Here is a 24,895-nt window from a genome sequence, read left to right on the forward strand (position 1 = left end):
GGCACCACTGGCTAGGCTGGCACTGATGGCCCATTCCCACCTGCCCTGAAGGAATCACAGTAAGACTTGTCACCAACTTATGACATGAGATTTGTTTTGTGGCAGCACTACAGTGCAAAGACAAAAATTACTATAAATTCTAAAAAAAAATGGCCTGTGGGCCATTAAGACCTATTAAAAGTTAGCCATGTTGAGTGGGTATGGAGTTACATAGATCAGACAAGGGAGGTACCAGATTGGTTTGCATCACCACCATTTACAGCATTTTGACCCAAACTCCCCAGATACTGTCATGGGATTCAAACTCATCCCATCAATAGCCTGGATGTTTGTTTACAACCCAGCAGATAACCACAAAATAGACAATGCCATGAGCAGAGGTCAAATAAAACAAGATACATTACAGGCATGGCATACAACCTAGAAAATGTTTATTTTGCCACATACAGAACATCAAAATCTCTTGACACTTGAATATACAAGGAGCCATATTGAAAATAGCATGCGGTCACATTCCCATGCTGACAGACTGGAAAAGAAATACATCAAATTTAGAATTCTATCAAAGGATCCCCCAACCCTCTTCTCTAAGATTGGTCAGAAAGCTGGAGCAGTTGTTGCTTGCAGGCATAGTTCTGGGTTTGGGGAGGGGGTGGGAAGAGACTACCCCTTGGATAGGCTTCACCCATATTTCTGTGGGTGGGTGGGGGGGGAGCAGCGATGAAATTGGAATGGCCTTTTCTTTTTAAAAAAAAGGACAGGGCTTTTTTGTTTAAAAATGTTTTTTGGGGGAGGTGGGGTTAGGAAACAAACTGCACCCTTCTCCACCCCTGCTCAATGTACAAGGGCTCCTATTCCTTCCCAAATAACTGCAGTACAAACAGAATGCAAAGGGTGTGGTGTTGGGTGCAGTTTCTCAAAAGCTTTCAAGATCTGATTTGAAGAGAAGCAGCTACTGACACCAACTGAATGCACCAGCTTGGCCAAGTCAGGTAGTGCTGTGGTGTGGCAGGGCAAGGCATAGTGACAAATGCACAATTGGCATTCCACACTCAAGCTTCAGGAAGTGATGTGGCAGGCCCCATTATTCCCCCTAAATATATAAAGACATGTCCTCCACACGCTGTGGAGACAGCAAACACCCTATTGCAGCAGCCCAACTAAAGTCTGGTCCAAAAAAAAGCATTTTAATAAACGTCTTTGCCTGCCTTCCAAAATCACCTTTGACAAAAATTCAATTGAGTGAAGTCATAGGCTGAAGTTCAGGGGTGGGAGATGAAAGTGGAACAAGGTGTTGAAGGCCTGCCCATCAGCAGGTGTACAGATTGATCTGCAGGAGAGCTCCCACACTCCCATTCCACAAGCTATTAGATGACAAACCAATGTTCCAAAACCCAGAGCAAATCTTTCACCCTGGAGGCCGAAAAGACTGCAGGCAGAAGCCTTTGATCAAGATGGAAAAAAAGTTACCATGGCCTTCATCCTACCAGGCTGTTTGCTGCAAGTTTGGGGGGGGGGGGGGGGGACAAAATAGGGAAGGGGGAACAGCACAAGAAGAGAGACATTAGTACCAGGGTTCTGCACCCTGGATATTAGAGATGTACTTGGCCAAAAATGGCTAGCTACCCAGATAACAAGGCAAAAGGGTCCAATATACAAAAAAAGGTATCTGATGTAGAAATTTTAAAACCAACATGAGTTTTGGAAATGTACAAACAGGACACTCAACTAGTTTTCCCTGAAGAGAACTTTGATCAAGTGGAACTGTAAACCATCTCCAATGAGTTGAGGCACAGTTCAATAACTGGGTCAAGAGCACATCACAAATGGAAGCAGAATTCTCGATCATCTTGGCTCGGGAAAGGAAATCACTCCCAGTGATCTGCACCCTCTCTACTGGGAGTCATCTAGTTGCTTAAAATTGCAAGGTTAAGTGGACAGGGAGTGGTATTACAAACCATTAACACCTTCTTTAGAACAAAACCTTTTAAGAACTCCACCCCCCTTAATAGAAGGGTGAAATGCACACTATCTAGGGAAGGCAAACAGCACAATTTGCAGACAGTGCTGCTTAAAGAGCTGTGGCCTCTTGACCAAACACGTTAGTGGAGTGTTGCCTGATGATTGCAGAGGCTGGTGAGCAACAGAAAACATGCTGGCAACCATTTAATCAGAAAGTTCCCCTTGAAATGTGGGAGAAACTCCATCGCAAATCATGACTCCCAGTCCAGTTTGACTAACTCCCAACAAACTAAAACACCCTCTGCACATAACGATCTCTTTTATGGAAAAAAATCCTTTTGACCATACCAGACATTTGCAGTCTTTTCAGAGACAAGCTTAGGGTAGGGGGTAGAAAATGAGTGGCATTTGCTGGGTCACCTTGGTTACATTTTAGTGCTCATGTTTAAAATGTCAAAAGTAATGAAGGAGAAAGGCACAGACATTCATTTTCTTTTAACAAAAGAATATTCATTGTGATCAACGTTCACCGTTGTGGCAAAAAACAATACAAACAAAAAGTATCCAATGAACATTGGTGGTTGAGATGAAGACTACATTACTTCATAGCCACTCTTAATGCCCTTCATCAGCACACATGCAAAGATGATTCCAATGAGCTGAAAAGGAGAAAACAGTGGTAAAGTGACATTCAACAAGATTTACACTAAAATCTAATTAACTGGCCATTTATGCAATTGTTTTGAGATCTCTTGACATTCAATTGCAAATAGAGTGTCTACCAGTGGTAGATGCTTTGTATTCATCAAGGTGGCAGCAATGTGCTTGGATCAAATTCCCATCACTGCAATATTAGATCAAAAAAAAGGGCCCTCTGGAAAAAGTCATCAAGGCAACTCAATGATTAGGAATGACTGAACCTGCAACCTCTAGCACAGAGGACAAGAGCAGCAGGTGCGTGCCAGCACCATCGCCTGCAGACTCCAAGTCACTAACAGTCTGACTTGGAAATATAATTGTTGGGTATAAACCCTGGAAGTATCTCCCCTACAGCAGTCAAAGTGGCTCATTGCCCTTGTGGTGGTAATAACTGCTGGCCTTGACCTTATCACTCATAGCCTGAAAGAATGCTTTAGGAGACTGTTCTGGCTCAACAGGTCCTACACAACACAAGCTTCACTGCCCACCCCAGTCCTCGCACCTTGCCGACAGTCTTGCACAATTTTTTTTTGCCTACGTCACACCCTGACTGAAGGTAGAGTGCATATTATGAATTGGTGTATAGCCACAGGAGATCAAAGTCTCTTGATAAAGAGTTTATTTCTTGTCAATGCTTCATCTCCCAGTACCACTGGTAAATGTCATCACCATGGTCAACCACTGGGTAACCACCTCTCCTGGAGCTTGACCATTACAACAGCAGCTGGCCTTTAGCTTGCAGTCTATCCAGCCCATTTGATCCCTGCTAGCTCTTTGCAGGAGGAATCAAACTAATCCCACTGCTTCTGCCAATCACCTCTATGCAATTTTCATAAACCAGATTCAATCCTCTTAGCTGCTCAGTGTGGCATTCATTCCATCACCAGTCACCTCCTGCCATTCCTCCTCACCAAGTCGGGACCTCTTAAACACTCCAGGAAAGACTTCAGAATTAACCAAAAACTTTGGCCTTTTCCAATTCTGTGGAAACAGACCCAGTGTCCGGAGTATTTCTCAGGACAACTTCTACTCGTCATTAGCAATGCTCTGCCCAGGGAGGAAAGTGTGAATAAACAATCCAAAAACATGCAACTAAACAGCCTGGAAAGTGGCCCTAACCATTGAGGCCACTCAATCCAAATGCAAGGAGGAAGCTCCCTCTTGATCCATTTATGAAGCCCATATATCCATTGGCTAACAGGATTACAATTTGACTGCACAGAAGACAGTCCCTCCCAGCTTCTGTCACTATTTCTACTTTCCCCCCCTCTTACCAATCACCCCTCATCTAGATCCATCCATCACTTGCCAGTTCTTGCCCCACCCCTTTACACTGGCCATCTCCCCTCTATCCTTCAGTGCTGACGAAGGGTCGAGCTGACTGCCCATTTCTCTCCACAGATGCTGCCCGACCTACTGAGTTCCTCCAACTTCTTGTTCCCTTCCCAATGCTCAGTTTGGCACTCAACCCAGCAGTTTACAGGAAGCAGATAACTACAACAGCAGAACAAAGGATGTTTCCATTGGCTGGATCCTGTGCTACTCTTAACAAGCCAAGCCGATCCGGAGAGACGGGCCCAGCAAAAGGAAAAAGGATTCACTGACTGAAAACAGCCACAGCAGGTCGATAACACTATAGTGCTGGCTGTCACGTTTGACATCGCCATTTATCACTTAGGCTGTCACATGGAAGAATTTTTGTTCTTACCTGGAATAAGGCAATCCCAAGAGCCACACCTGCCACGATCACAATGTTGTTTTTAAGCCAATCATTAATAAGCTGCACACAACCCTATATTTAAAAAAAAATAACTTACTGACAGGCAAAAATGCACGAAAGCTACAAAGGATGGAGATTAAGCAAATCATGAGACCCACAAAACTTAGTCCATACGTGGAGAGTTTTAAAGATTCCCCAACCCGAAAGCAGAGCCCAAAATAGCCCAGGTGAAAGGGCAGGCGCATTGCTGGTATTGGGGAACTCCTGCAATGGTGGCATAAACCTGGTGCTGATCAGGACCTCAAAGGGATAAGGACTCTGGAAGAGCCAACTCAACATGCTGCACCATTTTAGGCTAGGTCCCATCCATAAGATATAGGAGCAGAATCAGGCCATTCAGCCCATCAAGTGTGCTCCACCATTCAATCATGGCGTTTTTTTTTAAAAAGCCCCATTCTCCCACCACCCCATAACCATTAACCCCCTTATCAATTGAGAACCTATCAATCTCTGCCTTAAATACACCCAATGACTTGGCCTCCACCACCCTCTCTGGCAATGAATTCCAGAAATTCACCATCTGCTGGTTAAAGAAATTACTCATCTCATTTTAAAAAAGGGACATCCCTTTATTCTGATTCTAGACGCTCCTCTCCACATCCACTCTATCCAGGCCTTTCAGTATCCAGTAGGTTTCAATGAGATTCTAACTCACCACTCCCCCCCAACCCCTCCGAACTCCATCGAGTATAGGCCCTGAGCCATCAAATGCTCCTATGTTAACCCTCTCATTCCTGGGGTCATTCTTGCGAACCTCCTCTGGACCCTCTCCAGGGCCAGCACAACTTTCCTTAGATATGGGGCCCCAAAACTGCTCACAATACTCCAAATGTAGCCTGACCAAAGCCTTATAAAGCCTCAGCATTACATTCTTGCTTTCATATTCCAGTCCTCTTGAAATGAATGCTAACATTGCATTTGCCTTCCTTACTACTGACTCAACCTGCAAGTTAACCTTTAGGGAATAGTGCACTAGGTGCCTCTGCACCTCTGATTTCTGAATTCTCTCCCCATTTAAAAAAAAGTCAGCACCATTATTCTTCCTAATGAAGTACATAACCCCACACTTCCCTACGCTGTATTCCATCTGCCACTTCTTTGCCCATTCTCCCAACCTGTCCAAGTCCTTCTGCAGACTCCCTGCTTCCTCAACACTACCTGCCCCTCCACCTGTCTTGGTATCATCTGCAAACTTGGCCACAATGCTGTCAGTTCCTTCATCCAGATCATTAATGTACAAAGTGAAAAGTTGCCATCCCACCACTAACCCCTGATCCAAAACCAGGAGTCCTGGAACCTGCTGGAGGGCACCCCACCCACAGGGAAAGCAGCCTCCTATCCTCTACCTTTGCCGATCACAAGAGTATGCCCATCAAGGGGCCTATGTAACTTGCTCAACTTAAACCTTGCATGATGCAGGCACTGCTAGTATTCCTTGGCCACTCCTGCATACGTGGTTTATTAAAACACTCCAGAGGGCTCAAACTGTCCCAGTCAAAGCCTTTGACAAAGAGAGGTGGCTCCTTTTCTACAAGTTAGTGAAGCCATTGGTTGTCAATGACAATCCAATAGCTTCAGTTGGCTTCTCGATACCAGACTTACAGGTGAAAGTTAAACATCCCCAAGTTGACCGGGTGGGCTCGAAACTCAGTTATAGCATTCCCATATATAGGAGTGCCACTGTACCCCACAGGTTCATGTGGAACCAGAGGCACAGCACGAAGGCTTCCCTCACCCCCAGCAACGTGAAGCAGAGCAGGTCAGAGATGGTGAAAGCAACAATCCAAGGTAAGGTTTCCCCACCATTTCCTCTCAGCTTGTGAAGTTGCAAGCTCTATTCATTTGGGGTAGGGGCTCACTCAAAGGCTCCACCCTTCTGTACCATCTGGTGGATGCCTACACTCCAGCTTTCAATGTGCGAAGAGAGGGATGAACCATTACCTACCCGGTGGTATATGTTAGTAGAACTAGTATTCTTGCCACACCCTGGAGAAACATGCTTACAACAAGAATCTGGCACGTTGTTGTTCAATTGCGGGAACCAGTCACGATAGCTGGCACTACCACAGCAGTCAAACTGCAGAACAAAAAGGAATGAAACAGATTGAAGTCAACGTGGGCTATACGCAGGTCGGACACCACGAACACGATAAGAAACAGGGACAAGAGTGCTAACTTTGTACAACTAGCCTAGTTAGTAAGAGCTCACAGTGAGATCTGAACCCCTTAGGATTATTAGACCAAACCACTGGGTTCCCAGTATTGGAGCTTGCTCATTTGAATTACAATGCGCATTTACAAGTAGTCTGTTTTTGCAAAGATTTGGAGGGACTGCTGGAAACACTTCAAAAATACAAAAAAAAATTACCTCAAGTTTATTATCTTCACTGCATCTTGGTAGACATAAGCTTTTTTGCATGCCATCCAGATGGATCATGCCACATACATTGAGGGAGTAAAAAGTAAACAGAAAGCAGAATAGTGTTGCAGCTACAGAGAAAGTGCAGTGCAGGTAAATAAATTGCAAGGGCCATGAAGAGGCAGATTGGGAGATTAAGAGTTCAATTTTAGTGTACGAGAGGTCTGTTCAAGAGTCTGATAACAGTGGGATAGAAGCTGTCTGAGCCTGGTGGTGCATGTTCAAATTTTTGTATCTTCTGCCTGATGGAAAGGGGGAGGCACGGTAGCGTAGTCATTAGTGTAACGCTATTACAGCGCCAGCGACCCAGGTTCAATTCCAGCTGTCCGTAAGGAGTTTGTACGTTCTCCCATGTGTCTGAGTGGGTTTCCTCCCACATTCCAAAGATGTACAGGTTAGGAAGTTGTGGGCATGCTATTTTGGTGCCGGAAGCGTGGCAACACTTGCAGGCTGTCCCCAGAACACTCTACAGAAAAGATGCATTTCACTGTTTCGATGTACATGTGACTAAAAGATATCCATCTTAAAAGGGAGAATGACTGGGGTGGGAGGGGCCCTTAATTACATTGACCGCTTTTGAGGCAGCGGGAATTGTAGATAGTGTTCATCTTTGGCATACGAGAGGTCTATTCACGAGTTTGATAGCAGCAGGATAGAAGCTGTTCAAGTCTGGCGGTGGGTCACATCCGATGCACTTAGTGAGCAAGATTTTATTTAAATAATCTATCGAGAAGGCCAGCATTTATTGCCCATCCCTAATTGCCTTTCAAGTGAATGGTTTTTGGGCTATTTCAATGTCCACTTAAGAATCAGCCACATTGGCAAATCTGGAATCACACAGGCCTGACCAGGCAAGGACATCATTGAACCAGCTTTTTTCAAAAAACACCCTCCAGTAGTTCACAGCCAGTGTCCATAATAAATCACTCAAAATTTCACTTCTGTCGAAATGTGGGATTCAAACCCGCATCTCCAGATCAGTAGCGTAGACCAATAATACAAATACTTGGTTACTATATCATGGTCAGTGCTCACTCCAAGTTGGGTCTTAATTTAAGAGTAAAGAAGGTTTTAAAAGTGCTCTCCTAGAAATGCTAGGAAGTTTTCACTAGGGTTTAAATAGAGTACAAACTACAATGCCACATAAGAAAAATCCTCAGGATGGGTATTACTGTTTCTTTTCCACTAATAAAAAAAAAGGAATGTCCCCTTTAAATGTGTCACCAATGACCCTGGTTGATGAAACTTGCAGTCAAAGGCTCCTCAGAGGCACACTCACCTGTTCCTGCAATTTGTCAATGTTGGCATTAGGGGCCGACTGGTTGTAATTCGCCATGGTTTCATTAAACGACTTCTCAAAGGCATCTCGAATCTGTCAGGTGGAGACAAGAACAAAAATTGAAAAAAACAACCAATTCAGAACTCAATGACACAAATTGATGTCAAATCTTAGGAAGCTGTGATGGATACTACATGGGGGTTCAATGCCCATATGGCCAACCACCTCATGTTGTGCTCTCATTACTCAAGATGCCCAAGAACTAAGAGGCAGCAACAAACTTCACCGATCACCAAGAACTAATGCTGGAAACACTGAAGGAGAAAGGGTTAACATTTCAAGTCCCAGACCCTTTCTCCTTCCGGAGGCTGCCTGACCTGCAGAGCATTTCCAGCTTTTTCTGAGTTTCAGATTTCCAGCATCTGCAGTTTTTGACCTTCAGCCCCATTTTGCCTCGTTCTGGAACACTCAAAAATCATTGAAGTGTGGAAAAAGTATACCGTTCTTACAAAATGCTGTATGTGCCTTTGAACCCTCTCACCTTGGTCTATTAAAAAGCCATTCCCCCATAAAATCTTTGCACAAGAGTTGGGAGATGGTCAAATTTTACCATGAATGAGAAAACTGTACTAAACTCCATTTCAGCCAACAAAAGCATGCACCTATGTGCAACCTTCCCCAGGGATGGGACAAGGTACTCACTTGGTCCTTGAAAACGTAACCAGCAATGGCAGCAGCAATTTCCACAAGAAAGATGAGGACGAGAAGAACTGCAAACTGGAAGGGAAGATAAAGTTTCATGACTTAAGTTGGGAGAGAAGTACAATTACCATATCACATTCCCCATCAGGAGGTGGGGAATTTTTTACTGCAGAACTCTTCACAATCCAGAGGCAATTTGTTACCATTTTAAAAAAATTGGACCACCAAGCTCCTTGGAGACATTGCAGAAATAATCCCTTACATTTCAAACTATTTACTGAGTGGATGGTGGAAGGGGAAGAAATATTTGCAAGCCCACTGAAGATTCCACGTAACCAGCAGTGAGCAGTCAACCAATGGGTGAACAATCCCATATGAGACCAGTGACGATGCAGAACGACACTGAGACTCGATAGGCTGAACTGCTGCCTTCTATATTGTAAGGCAGTACAAAAGGTGGCATTACCAAGATTCATTGCTGGCTGGGCTAAGTGAGTACAAGGCTCTCTCCATAACCAGTCACCTTAGCAACTACAGCCCATCATATTCTAGCAGCTTAGCAGTCCTGGCCTCCAACTTAAATATTGGGGGGGGTGAGGTGGGGGCAGGAGGAAAAAAAGTCTGGGGGGAAATGCAACATGTTTATAGGATTGTTCTGACAGTACAAGCACATTAAGTACTGTACCAGCTCTTCTAGAGCTAAACACGTGTATCGATAGACAACCTCTTCCACTGCAAAACAAACAAAAATTAGAAGTAGGCCACTCTGCCCCTCAAACTTACTCTGCCATTCAATAAGACCATGGCCAGTCTGTCTGCAACTTCAACTCTTCCTGGCCACCCCCAGTAACCTTTAACCCATTGCTCATCAAGAATTCATCTACTGCTACCTTAAAAATAGCAGCCCAGACAGGTCTCTTACCGTGGTTATCATGCAGTAATTCTCATTCCAGGCACCACAGCAACCAAAGAAGGCAACGAAGTTGATGATCACTCCAACCACAATGATGACAATGGGAGCTCCAGAGGCAGCGACACTGGTGATGTGCAGCGTGCCATTCAGCTTGGTCTGGACCAGAATACCAATCACAATGAGTGCAATGCCTGAGATCTGGAACAAGAGGGGGAAAAAAATTAACATGGATTTTCAGGATTTTAAAAGAGAAAAGAATGGAGGTACTGAACCACAAAGTAACACATCAGAAAATGTGTTGCAGAAAAGGTGGTTTATAGCAACTAAAACATCAGTGAGTGGATTTAGAAATATTTTCAAAGGCCAGGATACAATGATACTCAAGTGTGTAACATTTGTCATGACAACTTCTGCAATACATCAGACAAGTCATTCACGGAACATCTGCCTGTGGAATGTTGCATTGGACTTCAGTCACCTGACAGCAAGTACTTGCTGCACAGGAGGCAAAACAGCCACACTCAATACCACACACAAAGAAACAAAAAATCATAGTTGTTTTTTTTGAGCAGCAAACAAACCTTGAATGTATCCTTGGGCAAAGAACCTCACCCACTGGGAAAGTATTGAGGATTTTCCCCAATTATCTTCATTCCCTTGGGAGGCACTACTTTGAACTACAACTCACATTATAATGCTTTACTACCAGGCTCATTTGGTAGTTCTTCACTTGGTTTGGGAATGTTTGGGATTCTCTCCCTCGGGGGACTGTGGCTGCCCAGGTGTTGATTCAAGGAAGAGGAGATCTTTCAATTTCTAGAACCCAGGCTGGGAATTGGTCTAGAAAGTGGGAAGCAGATTATCCATGGCCCTGTCAACTGGTAAGGAACACCAGTCCAACTTTTACACATACATTTGAACCTTCTACAGGAAGTATCAATAGATTTGTGCAGCAATTCAATTGTACAACACTTTTAGTGTTACACAACCAGAAGTGGGACTTACCCTACTCTTCCCCCAGAAGAAAAAAAATTGACACCACATCCAGGCCATTTTACTTTACCCTGGATATGAATCTGGGTGGCACCCTAATGCAATTTCTGCTCCTTGGGCAAGGGGATTAAATTCCCTGACAACAACCCCCTGGTGAGGGTGGCCTCTAAGTTGTCCTAGGAGCAAGGACAGCTGGGTTCTCCTTGGAGAAGGTCTCAGCATTCCAGTTCTAGTCTGGGATTAAATTAAAATGCTGGAAACACTCAGGTCAAGCAGCATTTGCGGAGCGAGAAAAACCATTAATGCTTCAGGTCAAACTGGGAAGAGAAGTTAGCACCAAGTTGCAGAGAGAGATGGAAAAGGACAAAAAGAATTCTCTCTGTAGGGCAAAACCACACAGTTGCCATGAGGACAAGTTGTACACAAAGTAAATTAGGTTAATGGGGACAATTGGGCAGAGAAAACATGGTCCTTTGACCATAAAAGCTACGAAATACAGGTAGTTGGTGAGAACGTGGGCAAAAAAAAAGAATGTCAGTTGCAAAATGAGGGGCTGTAGGATATGCCCAGCAGGTCAGACAGTATCTGTGGAAATAGAACATTAACACTTCAGCTTGAAAACTGAAACATTTTCACAGATGCTGCCAGACCTGGTGAGTGTTCTGATTATCATCTCAAATTTCCAGCCTGGGACACCCACTTATTATGTAAATTACTTATTTGGAACACACACACCCTCCCCAAAATCTAGTGCAGCATCTACAGAATGTTTGTGGTATACAATTACAAGTCTCTAAGCACTGAAGAGTTTGTGATGGGGCACTGGTGGCTGAAACCACTGCTGGCAGTCTACCGTGCCTATCTTGTGCACCCAGAGTGGGTCACTTGGCTCAAGGGGAGAGTTGTGCGCGCGTACAGCAGTGGAGGGTGGGGGAAAGAGCAAGGACGAACTCCATCTGCACCCGTGCAGCAGGTAGTGACTCAACTATTACTGGGAATCCAGGCCGTCACCCATTCCCACTCTCTCTCCACCTCCCCACCCCAACCCACAGGCAAAACAGCCGAGATGTTGAAGCAGGCAGCAAAAGGCTAAGAAACAGTTCATTCTCGTTTCCCAGCCGAGCCACTAGAGCAGGCAGAGACATTCTAGCACAGGTTAGGGTGTCCACTTGCCACAAGTTAACTACTGGCAATACACAAGAGCAAAAGCAGTTTCCTCCAACAGCCCCATCACACAGAAACCGCTACTGCTTTGTTAGACGGCAGAAGAAATACAAGTGGGGAAAAATGTAAAAGTTATCCACTTTGGTGTACAAAACAATTAACATTTTAAAAAGAGAGAGATTAGGTCAGAGTTATACGGCACAGTAACAGGCCCTTTGTCAATGCTGATTGAAGTGCCTTCCTGAGCTAGTCCCATTTGCCTGCGTTTGGGACATTTCCCTCCAAACCTTTCCTATCCACGTACCTGTCCAAATGTGTTAAATGTTGTAATTGTACCCACCTCTGCCACTTCCTCTGGCAGCTCGTTCCATATACTCAGGCTGCATAGAAAAACGTGAGCCTCGGGTCTTCTTTAAACCTTTCGCCTCACACCCTAAATCTATACCCCTTACTTTTAGACTTCCATATCCTGACCATTCATCTCATCTCTGACCCTCAAGATTTTATAAACCTCCAGGTCACCCCTCAGCCTCCTTCGTTCCAGGGAGGTTAGTCCCTGCCCATCTGGTCTTTCCTTGTAACTCAAGCTCTCGAGTCCTTGCAACATCCTCGTGAATCCTTGCGACATCCTCTCCAGCTTAGTCGCATCTTCCCTATAGCATGGGTGGTGTCAAGAAGAACTTGGGCGTGCTTGTACACAAATTACAAAGCCAGAACACAGCTGTGAAAACTGGGAAGGTAAATAGCACATTGGCCTGAAAAGGAATCAAGTGCAAGAGTAAAGATGTCTGACTGCAATAGCGCAGGGCCTCGAGATTGCACCTGGAGTACTGTTGGCAGGTCTGGGTCTCTACCCAAAAGAGAACATACTTGCATTAGTGAGAGGGCAGAGTTTCACTAGACTGATTCTGGAGTATGGCAAACCTGCCACTGAAGAGATTGAACAGACTTGGCCTGTACCTGAATTTGGAACAAAGTTAATTGTGCGCGGGGATCAAGCAGATTGGGTGGTGGTGAAAGGAAGACAATTCCCCCAGGTCAAGGGGTCTGCACCAGGGGTTATAGTTTCAGCACAAAGCGATAGGCCAATTCAACTGACAAGGAGTTTCTTCACACAGATGGGGGGGGTTATCTTTGGATTTCTCTACCCCATAGGGCTGGGAGGAGAGAGAGAAAAAAAAAGGCCCACTCATTGAATTCACTCAATTTGATTGTTGGATTTCTGGAAGTTGAAGGATTCAAGGGATATGGGGGATATGATCTTGACAAGTGGTAGAGCAGGCATAAAGGCAGCGAAATGGCCTACTCCTGATCTGGTTTCTTCTGTTCCCAAGGGCAATCTCCACAAAGTAACAGCCTGCTCACAGCAAGACGGACACAACGACAGACTAGTGGGAAGCATTTAAAACACCATGCCAGTTTGAAGGGGGAACTGTTTATTTGTCAATAAGTTAGACTTGCCGATATGCCACGGATGACTGGAGTTAGAGAACAAGCAGGAAGGGAAAAAGGAGCAGCAGTGGTGCAGCCAGTCCCACCTCACAGCTCTGGGTTCAATCCCAGCCTCTGGTCCCATCTGTGTGGAGTTTGCATGTCCTCCCTGTGACTGCATGGGTTACCTCCCACATCACAGATGTTCTGGTTGTAGGTCAACTGACCACCGTAACTTGCCCCAAGGTGTATGGGAAAGGGGTAGAATCCCCGGGGGGGGGGGAGGAGGAGGAAAGCAATGGGAAGAGAATAAAAATTGGATTAATGTAGGATTGATGCAAAATGGGTGGTTGATGGTCAGCATGGATCTGGTGGGCTGAAGGGCCCTTTTCTGTGCTGTATGTCTCCATGACTCAGGTAAAAAAAAGTTACCCAGTAACCAGATGGAATACAAAGAACAAGAGTAACAATAATATCAAAACCAAACCAAGGAAGCAACATCCATTGCTTCCTTATTTGTACTTGGTCAGGAATTGACTACTGCAAAATAAGGAAGCAATGGAGGTACAGTGATCCCAGTAGAGAGATAACATGCTGGATGTCTGAGAAACGTGCTGAGCTAAAGAACAGACTCAGTACTGTAGGAGGCCATTCAGCCCCTCATGCCACTCAATATCACAGAAGATCTTTACTTCAGTACCACTTTCCAACACTAACCTTTGATACGCAAAAGTCAACAATCTTAAAAACACACGTGAAACAGTCCAAAAACATTATAAAACTAGATGATTTCCGTCCCAGGGTTTTAAAGGGAATGAGTGAAACTTTGGAAGATTAGGACACCCAGAAAAGATTGGCAGTGTTCCAGTTTCCCCATCAGGGCTGGAGGCAAGAAAAAAAGCAATGGGCCAGCACAGACAAGCTGAATGGCCTCCTCCAGCATCACAAGAACATTGGAGAACCAGGACCCGTTTCCTCAATAGACGTCAGACCATTACTGAAGTCTAGGAGCGAGCAATAAACAGAGTGCCAACATGGAAGCTGGGTCATGCCTGCCAAACTAGTGGGGGTGGTTGCTGCTTAACAGAAGACAGGGAAATCTTTACAGATGGTTATTAATATGGATTCCCAGAAGACACTTAGAATTGAAGGCAAACATATTGAGCTGGTTAGAGTACTGGCTGAGCAACACAGAACAGGGGCATAGGTACTCACAATTGCCAAGACATTCCGGGGGGGGGGGGTCTCTTGCTGTGGATGTAACTACTCACATATTGTACACCAATGACAAAGACAGAGCATTGCATGCAGTCTTAAATGGGATCATTAGGTAATAGCAAGGCTGTAAATGAGAAAGTGGAGATACTGGAGACCGTAGAAACTAGAATCTGAAGAGGAAGAGCCACTCAGGAAGCGAGTGGGTCAGGCAGCATCTGCAGAGGGAAGTGGACAGTCGACGTTTCAGATGAAGGACATCGACCCAAGACGTCAACTGTCCACTTCCTCCACAGACACTGCCTGACCCACTCAATTCCTCTGGCAGTTTGTGTTTCGCTGTGAGTTGCTGTGATCATCCACTTTGGACAAAAAACAGAATGGTGAAAAACACTGATCTGAAAGAGACAAGGCCGCGGGTTTAGGGCAGCACAGTGACTGGAGCCAATCGCAACTGCTGGTGCTGTACGTGTGGAGTTTGCATGTTCTGTGACTGCATGGGTTTCTCCCAGGTACTCTAATTTCCTCCCACATCCTAAAGATTTGCAAGGTGAACAGGCCACTGTACATTACCCCTTAGGGTTGGTTAATGGTAAAAATCATGAGGGGGAGTTGATAAGCATACAAGAGAGAAGTTGCAGAGGTACAGGGAAGTGAGGCAATGAGGTTGCGCCAAGAGATCTGATGGCCTCCTCCTGGAGTGTTACAAGGGAGGGGAAATATCTGCAGATCATTTGGGGGGGGGGGGGGGGGGGGGAAGATGGGTGGAAAAAGGAGAGAGAAATGCCTTTGCTTGGAAACATCAAATGGACAGAAGACTGAATTCCAACTTAATTTAAGTTGGAAGGTAGAAAAGGCATTCAATCCAACTTTGCAGCACTGGACCAGTCAATTTTATTCAAACTGTGCTAAGACAGTTGTAACAAGCCAGTAGAAAAGAAGGACTCGCTTCCCCAACACTGTCCCAGTTGTTCCTGGAGCCAGTGGGATAATCGGGAGTGTACATCTGGCACCGTATTCAGAACCTAGAACTTCTGCCTTGTGATCATGCACAAGAACCCATTTACTCCCCCTCCTGAGGGAGGCACTTGCCAAGGGACATTCTACATCAAAAAGGTCACATTTCAAACATAACTATTGACAGCCAATGGGATTGAAGAGTGCTGTTAAACCACATCAAGTAAAAGGGCCATTTAAAAACATACCATCTAGTTTGGGATTTTTCTAGCACACAGCCATTTCAGGATTGATTAAAGCCTTTAGAAGCATTGTCTCAAAAATACACTGGGACTTCAAACAAGGCAGCTCCTTCAGAAAAAGGTCCTGTGCAGGATCGGGGGAGCATCTCTTTTCAGGCAGTCTCTTGCGGTCAGGGATGACTTGCTTACACTTGGGTTTGGAGGTAGCTAACGGGGCCGATGTGAGACTGCAGATTTTGTGACAGGGCAGGCAGACACTTTGTGGAGGTGTCATGCAGCTTCTGCTGTTTACATTGGGCTTCTGTGCGCTCTTGAAGGGACTGTGCTCAATACCTACTGATCCTCAGACAGTGCTGGTACAAATGCAATGGGAAATTTCATCAACACCTGCCTTTAAAAAGTGGTTCCCAAGATGTGGGAAAACTGCCCACATTTATATAATAATAAAAAGGGTGTTGGCTTGGATTTTCATTGGAGGAGTGTTGAACTACAGGAGGTGGTTGGTAGAGGAATTTGGTTTTCCCCAAAGGTCTATTCTCTGTGGAAGCAGACACATTGGACAGGTTCAAGAGTTTGTCGGATAGGCATATGGAGGAATGTGAGATAGAGGGATATGCGGGAGGAAAGGGTTAGATAGCGTGAGGGTGGTTTGATGGACGGCACAACATGGTGGGCCGAAGGGCCTGTTTTGCGCTGTATGGTTCTCTTGGATGCTTCAATGAGAAAGGATGACGACAACTTACAGCTCAGCCTCTGAATGTACCTGTCACCCATGCAGCACAACTCAATCATGCAAGCTGGGGAGGTGGTACCACCATAGTTTAAAGGGTTTCCCTTTTGCCCTGTAGAATAGTTCCACCCACTGGGAAGTTGAGGCAAGGTGCACTTCGTGCAATAAGATAAGCATTGGGTGTCTGGAGTCAGGCAGGGCTGCCCTCTCTCCAGTCTTGTTCGTGTGCTGTATAGAACCCTTTGCTGAGTCCATCAGGAAGGACGAGGGCATCAGAGGGGTGACATTGCCAGGCAGTGAGGTCACCCAGGCGAAAACCCTCCCTGTACACGGACGACGTCACCGTCTCCTGCTCGGACCAGAGGTCAGTCGCAGATTGATCAGCATCTGCGACCAGTTTGAGTTGGCATCAGGGGCCAGAGTCAATCACGCGAAGAGTGAGGCCATGCTCTATGGCAACTAGCCCGACCGATCCATCGTCCCCTTCACCGTTAGGCCTGACTATCTGAAGGTGCTGGGATCTGGTTCAGAGGGGCTGGGGCGTGCAACAAAAGTTGGCGGGAGCAGATTGGGAAGGTGAAGCAGAAACTGGGACTGTGGGAACGGCGCTCCCTATCGATAACTGGGAAGAACTTGGTCATCAGGTGATAGGCGCTCTCAGGGCTGCTGTACTTCGTGCATGTGTGGTCTGTTCCTCACTCCTCTGGCTTGGGAATCACCCGCGCCATCTTCTGGTTCATCTGGGGATCCAAGATGGAGCGGGTCCGATGGGCCACCATGCACAAGTCCCTGACAATGGGGGTAAAAGTGTCCCCAGTGTTGCCCTCCTCCTGATGACCACCTTCGTCTGTGGCTGCATCAGGCTGTGCGTGGAACCCAAGTACGTGGGCACCAAGTGTCATTGTGCTGAGGTTCTACCTGTCCCCAGTGTTGCGAAGGATGGGCCTGGCCCCGTGGCCACACAGCGTCCCAGTCAGCTGGATGCTGCCACACTACCTGTCCTTCGTGAGAAAGTTCTTCCAGACCAACACATTTGACCACAAGTCCATCAGGCAGTGGTCAGCATGGAACATCCTGCAGCCACTGCAGGAGAAGGACTCGATGGACACCATGGGGTGGTTCCCTGAGCAGACTGTCCAGACCATCTGGCAGAATGCCTCATCGCCAGAACTCACCAACAAGCACCAAGACCTCACTTGGCTGGTGGTGAGAGGGGCCCTCCCAGTCAGATCCTTCCTACATGGTTGGAACCTCACTCCCAGCACGCGCTGCCTCGGAGAGGACTGTGCTGGGGACGAGACGGTCGCCCACCTCTTTGCAGGCTGTGGGTTTGCAAGGAGGGTGTGGCGAAAGTCGCAAGGGTCCTTGTCACATTTCACCCCCAGCAGCTGCGTAACAGAGGATTCTCTGATCTACGGGCTGTTCCCGGGGATACACACACAGACAGACATCAGCTGCTGCTGGAAGGTCATCAACTCGGTGAAAGACACTCTTTGGTCTGCCCGAAACTTGGTCTTCCAGCACTGTGAGATGGCCGTAGGGGAATGCTGCCGGTTGGCACATTCCAGGCTGCAGGAGTACGTGCTGAGGGATGCACTGAAGCTGGGTGCAGCCAAAGCAAAGGCTCGGTGGGGTAGGACAATAGTTTAGGGTTCTTCTGCCACTGGAGAGGGAGGGGCAGGGTCAGGGACAGGGAGAAAGCCCCTTAATATTGTAAATACAGGACCAAGTAGCTTCCAGGGAGCCACACGTGTGGCATCGGTGCTATTTTCTATATAAAAAAAGGTAACACTAATGAATGATCTGTACAAGAACATAAAGGTTTGCACTGTTTTGTAATTGTATATAGTTTGTCTTTTATTATGAATAAAGTTTATTTTGTAAAAAAGAAAATTGGGTGATAGCAGATTTCTCTTTTCCTGAAGGCAGGCAAGATCAGTGCCAGAGGTCACCCTCTTCCCAGGGATTTTGGGGGGTGGGGGGAGGTGAGAGAGCGCGCGAGACTAAGTTTCCCTCTGCCAAGATTTCAGAACCACTTCAAAGGCTGTGTTTTAAGTTGGCATGTGGCCTACTACTTGACCATCAGTGGTAGCACCAACTCTGGACTGGATAGTGTGTAGGAGAGAGGAGTCAGGGTGCCCATATCATGGATGGAAACAGTTTGAATTCCTTGAAGTATTCCTTCCAGTGGATGCCGACTGCCTTCCTGCCCTCGATAAGTTCTTGGCTCTCACCAGGGTAAACCATGGCTGTCTGGGGTGACTATGGCTCTGACAACACTGAAGAATCCATGGACATAATGGTCATCAGCAAGTTGCTAGACTCCATCCACACTTTGTTCATTGGGTCACTGGTTTTCTGCTGCATCTCCACCATTGGTGAATGTAGCACCATTTCTTCTCCCAAGGCAGAGTTTCCAATCCAGGAATGCCTTGCATTTATTGTTAATTAGCTTCTGATCAGCTTCACACAAGTTGTTTGTTCTTGGGAGAGAAGCCAAAGAATCTCTTCACCGATGTTATGAAGACTTCAGGGACAATCCAGACACTGGTTACTGTTAGTTCAACTAGGAGGCACTACATCGTGGTCACCATCTCCCACACAGGAGACCACTGAGGGAAACACTGCATGGGAAGTGGTTGGCAGTGGTGTTCTCAGGGCTGGAGGGCAGGGTAGGGTGCAGAGTGGAGAGCAGGTGGCCAGAAGAGGGTTCATGCAACAGAAGATTGCCACACATTACATCTTTGACATTGGATGTTTGTGTGTCTGGGGCCTTGCACAAAGTATAGGAAGAGCAGAAAGATGTTCCAGTTAAAAATAAAAGGGAATGGTTTATAGAGTAGTCATTAGTGTAATGCTTTACAGCACCAGCAACCCGGGTTCAATTCCAGCCACTGTGCAAGGAGTTTGTATGTTCTCCCCACGTCTGTGGGGGTTTCCTCCAGGTGCTCTGGTTTTTCCCCCACATTCCAAAGATGTATGGGTTAGGAAGTTGTGGGCATGCTATGTTGGCACCAGAAGCATGGCAACACTTGCAGGCTGCCCCCAGAACACTCGACACAAGATGCATTTCACTGTTTCAACATACGTGACTAATAAAGGTATCTTTAAAAGGATGAAGTCAAGGATTGAACCCATTTCCTCCACAGCCCACAACACAAAGTGGGCCATAGAGTGCATTCAGTAGGGTAGGATACCCCCCCCTTCACCACAGCATTACAGTTCCACTCCAGGGAGTGCACATCCGTGCAGTACTGAGGCAATTCCCTGTCCAAAAGGCACTGTACTGCAGACAAGACATTAACCACAAGTTCCAACTACCCCATCCAGGTGCCTAGAGCATTATACCCAAGTACAGTGGGAGCTTTGCCCTGGCTGGGGTTTATCCCTCAAATCAATATCCTAAACAGATTCAGTCATAAGCATGCAGCTTGTGTGGAACCTCATTCCCTTCATTTATAACAAAAAAAATTTACATCTCTGAAAGTATTAAGTACATTGAACTTTTGTGGGCATTCAATAAAAGACTGCATAAATACACCTTTCTTAGAAAGAACAGATCATTCAGCCCACATCTGTGCCATATGAAGGGCTACCCAGCCCAATCCCACCTCCCCACACTGGATCCACAGTCCTGCACATACACACCTATGCACTCCAAGGCTGGGGCAGAGGAGGGTTCTGGAGTCTCATATTAACATGTATAGGCTGGACTTCAAAACAAATTCTAACTTGAATATTAGCACATCTTTCCATAAATGTTTTTAAAACAAAAAATGCTAGCACAAGTCTGGTAAAAACACATTTAACATTTAAAACTGCATAAACATTTGTGACATCCAAAGTAGATCTGATGGGCAAATCTACCCACGATTGGAAGGGGAAGAGGAGAAAACTATTGTTTGACGATCTATCAAGATCTCCCAAAGGAAATAACCATTTTTATTCACCAAAAATCCTTTTCCAATTTCAATACTTAAATCCTGTCATCTCCAGATCAGAAAAACCTCCAGGAATCACCATTTGCACACAGCCACTTTAAATGTCTTTGTATAATGAGGCATCTAGTACAAGTATTGCGGGGGGGGGGGGGGGGGGGGGGGGGGGAGAAAGAGAGGCTGCATGCCTAGAAAACTGTCCATATTGCGATTTGCTGTAATGTGAAGCTACATCTGCATGTGTTGAGAAACAAGTTGGGGAAGAACCCCCGCCCCCCCACACACATTCCACAAGACCAAATTTTATTCCACATCTCAAATTTTTAGGTAGTGATTTGTGAATTCTGGAAGGGCAAATTTCTGTTACCCAAACAACCATAACACACAGGGGTCGCTTGTATAGCTCTCAGCATTGTGGCCAAAGCAATTGTTATAAATTTCAGTCATGAGGCAGAGCACTTCTCTTAAGCAATGTCAGTCAGGAACCTGCTGTTTGAGAGCAGATTTTATTCTTCTACAGCTGCCAGTAGATTGAGACAGCAATGAAGTTTACTTATGAGGACTGGATTGGTGTTTTACAATTCTTTACTTGCTCTCCCAAAAGAGGACCCACTCAATTTACAAATTTCAACCATGCTTAATTCCTTAGTAAGATGAACTATACTGAACAAATAGCTTTTCCATTACAATTTATTAGGTATACAAAAAGGCCCATGCAACTGTACTTAGTGATCTCACAGACCCTCTTGGTACTGGCTGTGTAGTGAATGGTCAGAGGAGTGAGATGAGTGTTTCAGTCCAAACCTTCTAACACATGCTGTAAGACAGCTAGTCTTGAAGGTTACAACTCATGGACAATACAATCCCTCTTGTCAATTGGATTTCCCCTTTGCGACAATCACAGGCAGTCCAAGTTACAACAGGGCTCTGTTCCAGAGGACTGTTTGTGGTTGTCCATTTCCAATTTGTGAAAAATTCACATGACAGTGTGTAGGAGAGGATCACAGAAACAGCTGCGAGGGGAGAGCAAGCAGACATGGGAAGAGTGGTCATCAGCCAGCATCTCTGACTCTGAGTGAGCGAGTCTGCTCAGCTTGACCCAGCCCCCAATTGTTGCAGCTCAGGGAGGGGCAGGGAAATGCCCCGTTCCCACCTGGCAAAAGATGCCTGTGGCAGCTGGCAAATCTATCCTGCTGATCTCCCAAACACCCAGGGAAATACTTCGCTCGACACCAGGAAAGATTGCCTGCAACCTCACAGCAGCTGGCAAATCCATCTTAACTAGTTTCAAAAATATAGTTTAAAAATGCATCTGAAAATTTTCAGAAAGTCAGAAATTCAGAACTCAGTTCATTTGTATATGCACAGGTGTCTGTAACCTGGGGAGGACCTGTAAAAGGACGGACATGAAAATACACCTTGCCAGTCCAAACTTGGGTAGAGTAATCAACTCAGACAATGGAGCGTGTCAGTATGGCATTCCCCCATTTACCATGGCACAGTATACAAACTCCCGATGTACCTTGCTCCAAAACTGGAGACTGCCAGAGGTAAAGTGTGCGTTAACACTGCCACTGGACAGCCCTTCGAGCCAGATGCTATTTAACAGCAGAACAGGCAGCTTGACATCTGCCTGAAAAACCCACATTGTGGAACAAGCATTTCCTTGAAGTTTTAAAAAAAAGTCTGCCATCATTGTGGATGTATGATTCATTAAGGGAATTGCTCACCAGAGGAGATCCAGACTAGGAATGCACCTTGGAAACTTTATAAACAGGCACCCACTTTTCCCCCAGCTAATAAAAAAAGCTTCCAATTACTCATTATACCATAAAATCCATTTTGCACTTCAATAAATCTGTTTCCACAAATTTCCCCCAGGAGCCCATTCTGTCAGTTAATCTATCACTGACTGTGCTCTCTCAAATTAGCTCCTACCCCTCACCACTGGCCCCACCTTCTCAGGCAGTCCCACTGTTCTGGACAATGGAAAATAGTTGCAGAGGCCACACCAGTCATCAGCATTTCAGCTGGACTGGCATTAAAAACACCAATGTTACCTGGATCTACAAATCTGCTGCCCAGTTCATAGATATCGCGATTTTAAAAAAAGCACGAGACAGGTGGTTTACAGATGCTCGCCATCCAACTTGAAGTCCTCTAAACCAAAAAGTCATTTAATCAGTACATTTACACCCTACTCCTTTGAACCCCAGTGGTACTCTGCACTGGAGGTTCCTCAAAACCCAGATCAACACCATGGAAATTCAATGGACTAAGTCTGAGCTATCTCAATTTAACTGCAGTGTCAGCTTAAAAAATACACTTAAGGGAGATGTCAGGAGAGGGACCAAGTGATTTCTCAAAAGATTTTGAGAAGACTCCAAGACATTTAGGGAGGAAACTCTAGAGTCTAGGATGGAAACTTGTTAGGTATGGCAAGGACAAGAACACCCTCCTCAGGGCTCAGCACCCACAGAGATTCACCTCTGTGCAAGTTGTGGTGATGGGCACAGGGTAAGTGGTCAGGGGAAAAATTAGGCCACATCACTGCATTGGTCCAAAGCTTTACACGCACCCGCAGGCAAGGCAGCTGGTCCTTAAAAAAGGTACGGCTCAAGGACAATGTAGCCCTTCCTGTAACTTGGACTTCTCCAGTGTAACAACTAATGGAAGGACATGAAAACACACTGGCTACCCACCCCACAAACCAGCAGTTGTCAATGGTGGAAACTGCTCCTGTTATACTGCACAGAGCTGGAGACATGCAGACTGCAACTGAAGCATTTGAACCGTTACCTGGAAGAATTAAAGCTGTTATTTCCATGAACATTCACTTTGACGTTAATTGTACATGGAAGGGCATCAATCCAAAACATTAACTCTCTTCTCTCCAGATGCTGCCTGACCTGATGAACATTTGCAACATCAACAGTATTTTGCTTTTGGTGAAGTGGTGTCAGGAGAACAAAGCAGGCATTCACCCCACTTCAGCGAGTCAACAGCAAGTGGTAGTTCCGGTCCAAGAAACTGGCTCTCAATACAAAGCTTAAACAAAAATCACTGACAAGTATTCCATTGATTGGAGAGTGGATGAACGAGGGGTCAAACACATGGTGCACAAGGAATGAAGAGGGAGCAGTTGGATTTCCCTGCACAGGGCTTTGCGTTGCTAATGTTTTTTTTGAAAACCAAAAGCAGCCATTGAAATGGGCCAATCACAACAAAGAGGGAATTAAACAGAATGTTTGTTAACTTATTTGGAGGAAGAGATGAAAAGCAGCAGGGAAAATTGCACTCGACACGTCCCATTTCACCCAATGGAAGCACACAGAGGTTGCCCTCAGAGTCTCTTCAGCCAATCAGATCACAGCTAATTTAAAAAAGTCTCCTTCCCACCTCCCTGCATGTGTTGCAAGCCTCAATGACCTCGTGCACGCGTCTACAATTAAATTTAGAAATCCAACTTGAGCCTTGGAAGCAATGATTCTACTACAACATGCACGTGTGTACGTAAAGGTGCGGAAGTGCTTCCCAGCTTCCCTGTGGGGAGGGCAGGTGGGAGGTTTTAGATTCAGTGTGGCTGCAAGTGTACATGGCCAACTACAAAACAATATGCATGAATGAGCTCAAGAACACCTTTGGGAGAGAAAAACCTGCCTCTTTAAAAGATCACCTGGTCTGCTCAAGTCCCACCATCTTCAAGTCACTACATCAATAGTGAAGGCTCCAGAGTATTGTGAAGCACAAGAATACAGCAAGAGTATATTACAGGCCCAACTGCCATCTGTCACCAGTGCCGAGACAACCAAACAAACTTAGGCCAAGGAACCATCGCCTGGGAAGAGAAATTTAAAACGAAACATCTTCCCCCAGTTTATACTCCTCCACATCCACGTGATTCAGCAGGACTGCTCAACTTGGGCCACATCTGAGAAAAATAAAGCTCAAACTGCTCGAAAACCCAGTACTGACTGTGACAGAACTGTTATATACAGATGGATGAATTAGGCCAACATTTGGCCACCAAACCTGCTCCTTCATTCAGTCCCATCCAATTATAACTTCAACCCTGCATTGCCATCTATTCCCCCACCCCCCTCTTACTTACCAAGAATCTAACTCTGCCTTAAAAACTTCCAAAGGCTTTCTCAAAGTAGTGGAAGCAGAACATTTTGGCTGTTGAGAATCTTCCAGAAGGGTTCACCTCCTGTCTTAAATGGGCGACTTGTTTCGGACAGTGATCCTCATTCCAAATTCTCCCACAGGAAGCATCCTCTTCACACCCACCCTGTCAGAAGCCTCAGAATCTTGTTTCAGTCACATTCCCTCTCACTTTAACTCCAGTGGACAACCTCAGATCATCCAACCCTTCCTCTCAAGTCAACTGACCCATTCCAGATATAGGTCAAGTAATCCTTCTCCAAACTGCTTCCAAATAGCTTGGCATCCTGAACAGCAAGTTGAACAA

The 24,895-nt window shown here is 45.7% G+C and overlaps 1 protein-coding gene across 1 annotated transcript in view; it reads right to left on the bottom strand.

The window, feature by feature from the left end:
• Positions 1–409: 409 nt before the first annotated feature.
• cd63 (CD63 molecule) overlaps positions 410–24,895 on the bottom strand; it is a 48,233-nt gene continuing 23,747 nt past the window's right edge. Inside the window, exons 3-8 of the mRNA XM_052009549.1 lie at positions 9,764–9,952; positions 8,842–8,916; positions 8,140–8,232; positions 6,387–6,518; positions 4,370–4,453; positions 410–2,621 (exon numbers count right to left, since the gene is read on the bottom strand). Of these exons, the coding sequence (XP_051865509.1) occupies positions 2,556–2,621; positions 4,370–4,453; positions 6,387–6,518; positions 8,140–8,232; positions 8,842–8,916; positions 9,764–9,952 (639 nt within the window). The 3' untranslated portion in view covers positions 410–2,555. The remainder of the gene's footprint in view (positions 2,622–4,369; positions 4,454–6,386; positions 6,519–8,139; positions 8,233–8,841; positions 8,917–9,763; positions 9,953–24,895) is intronic.

The sequence above is a fragment of the Pristis pectinata genome, chromosome X (assembly GCF_009764475.1).
Source record: "Pristis pectinata isolate sPriPec2 chromosome X, sPriPec2.1.pri, whole genome shotgun sequence".
NCBI classification, from domain to species: domain Eukaryota; kingdom Metazoa; phylum Chordata; class Chondrichthyes; order Rhinopristiformes; family Pristidae; genus Pristis; species Pristis pectinata.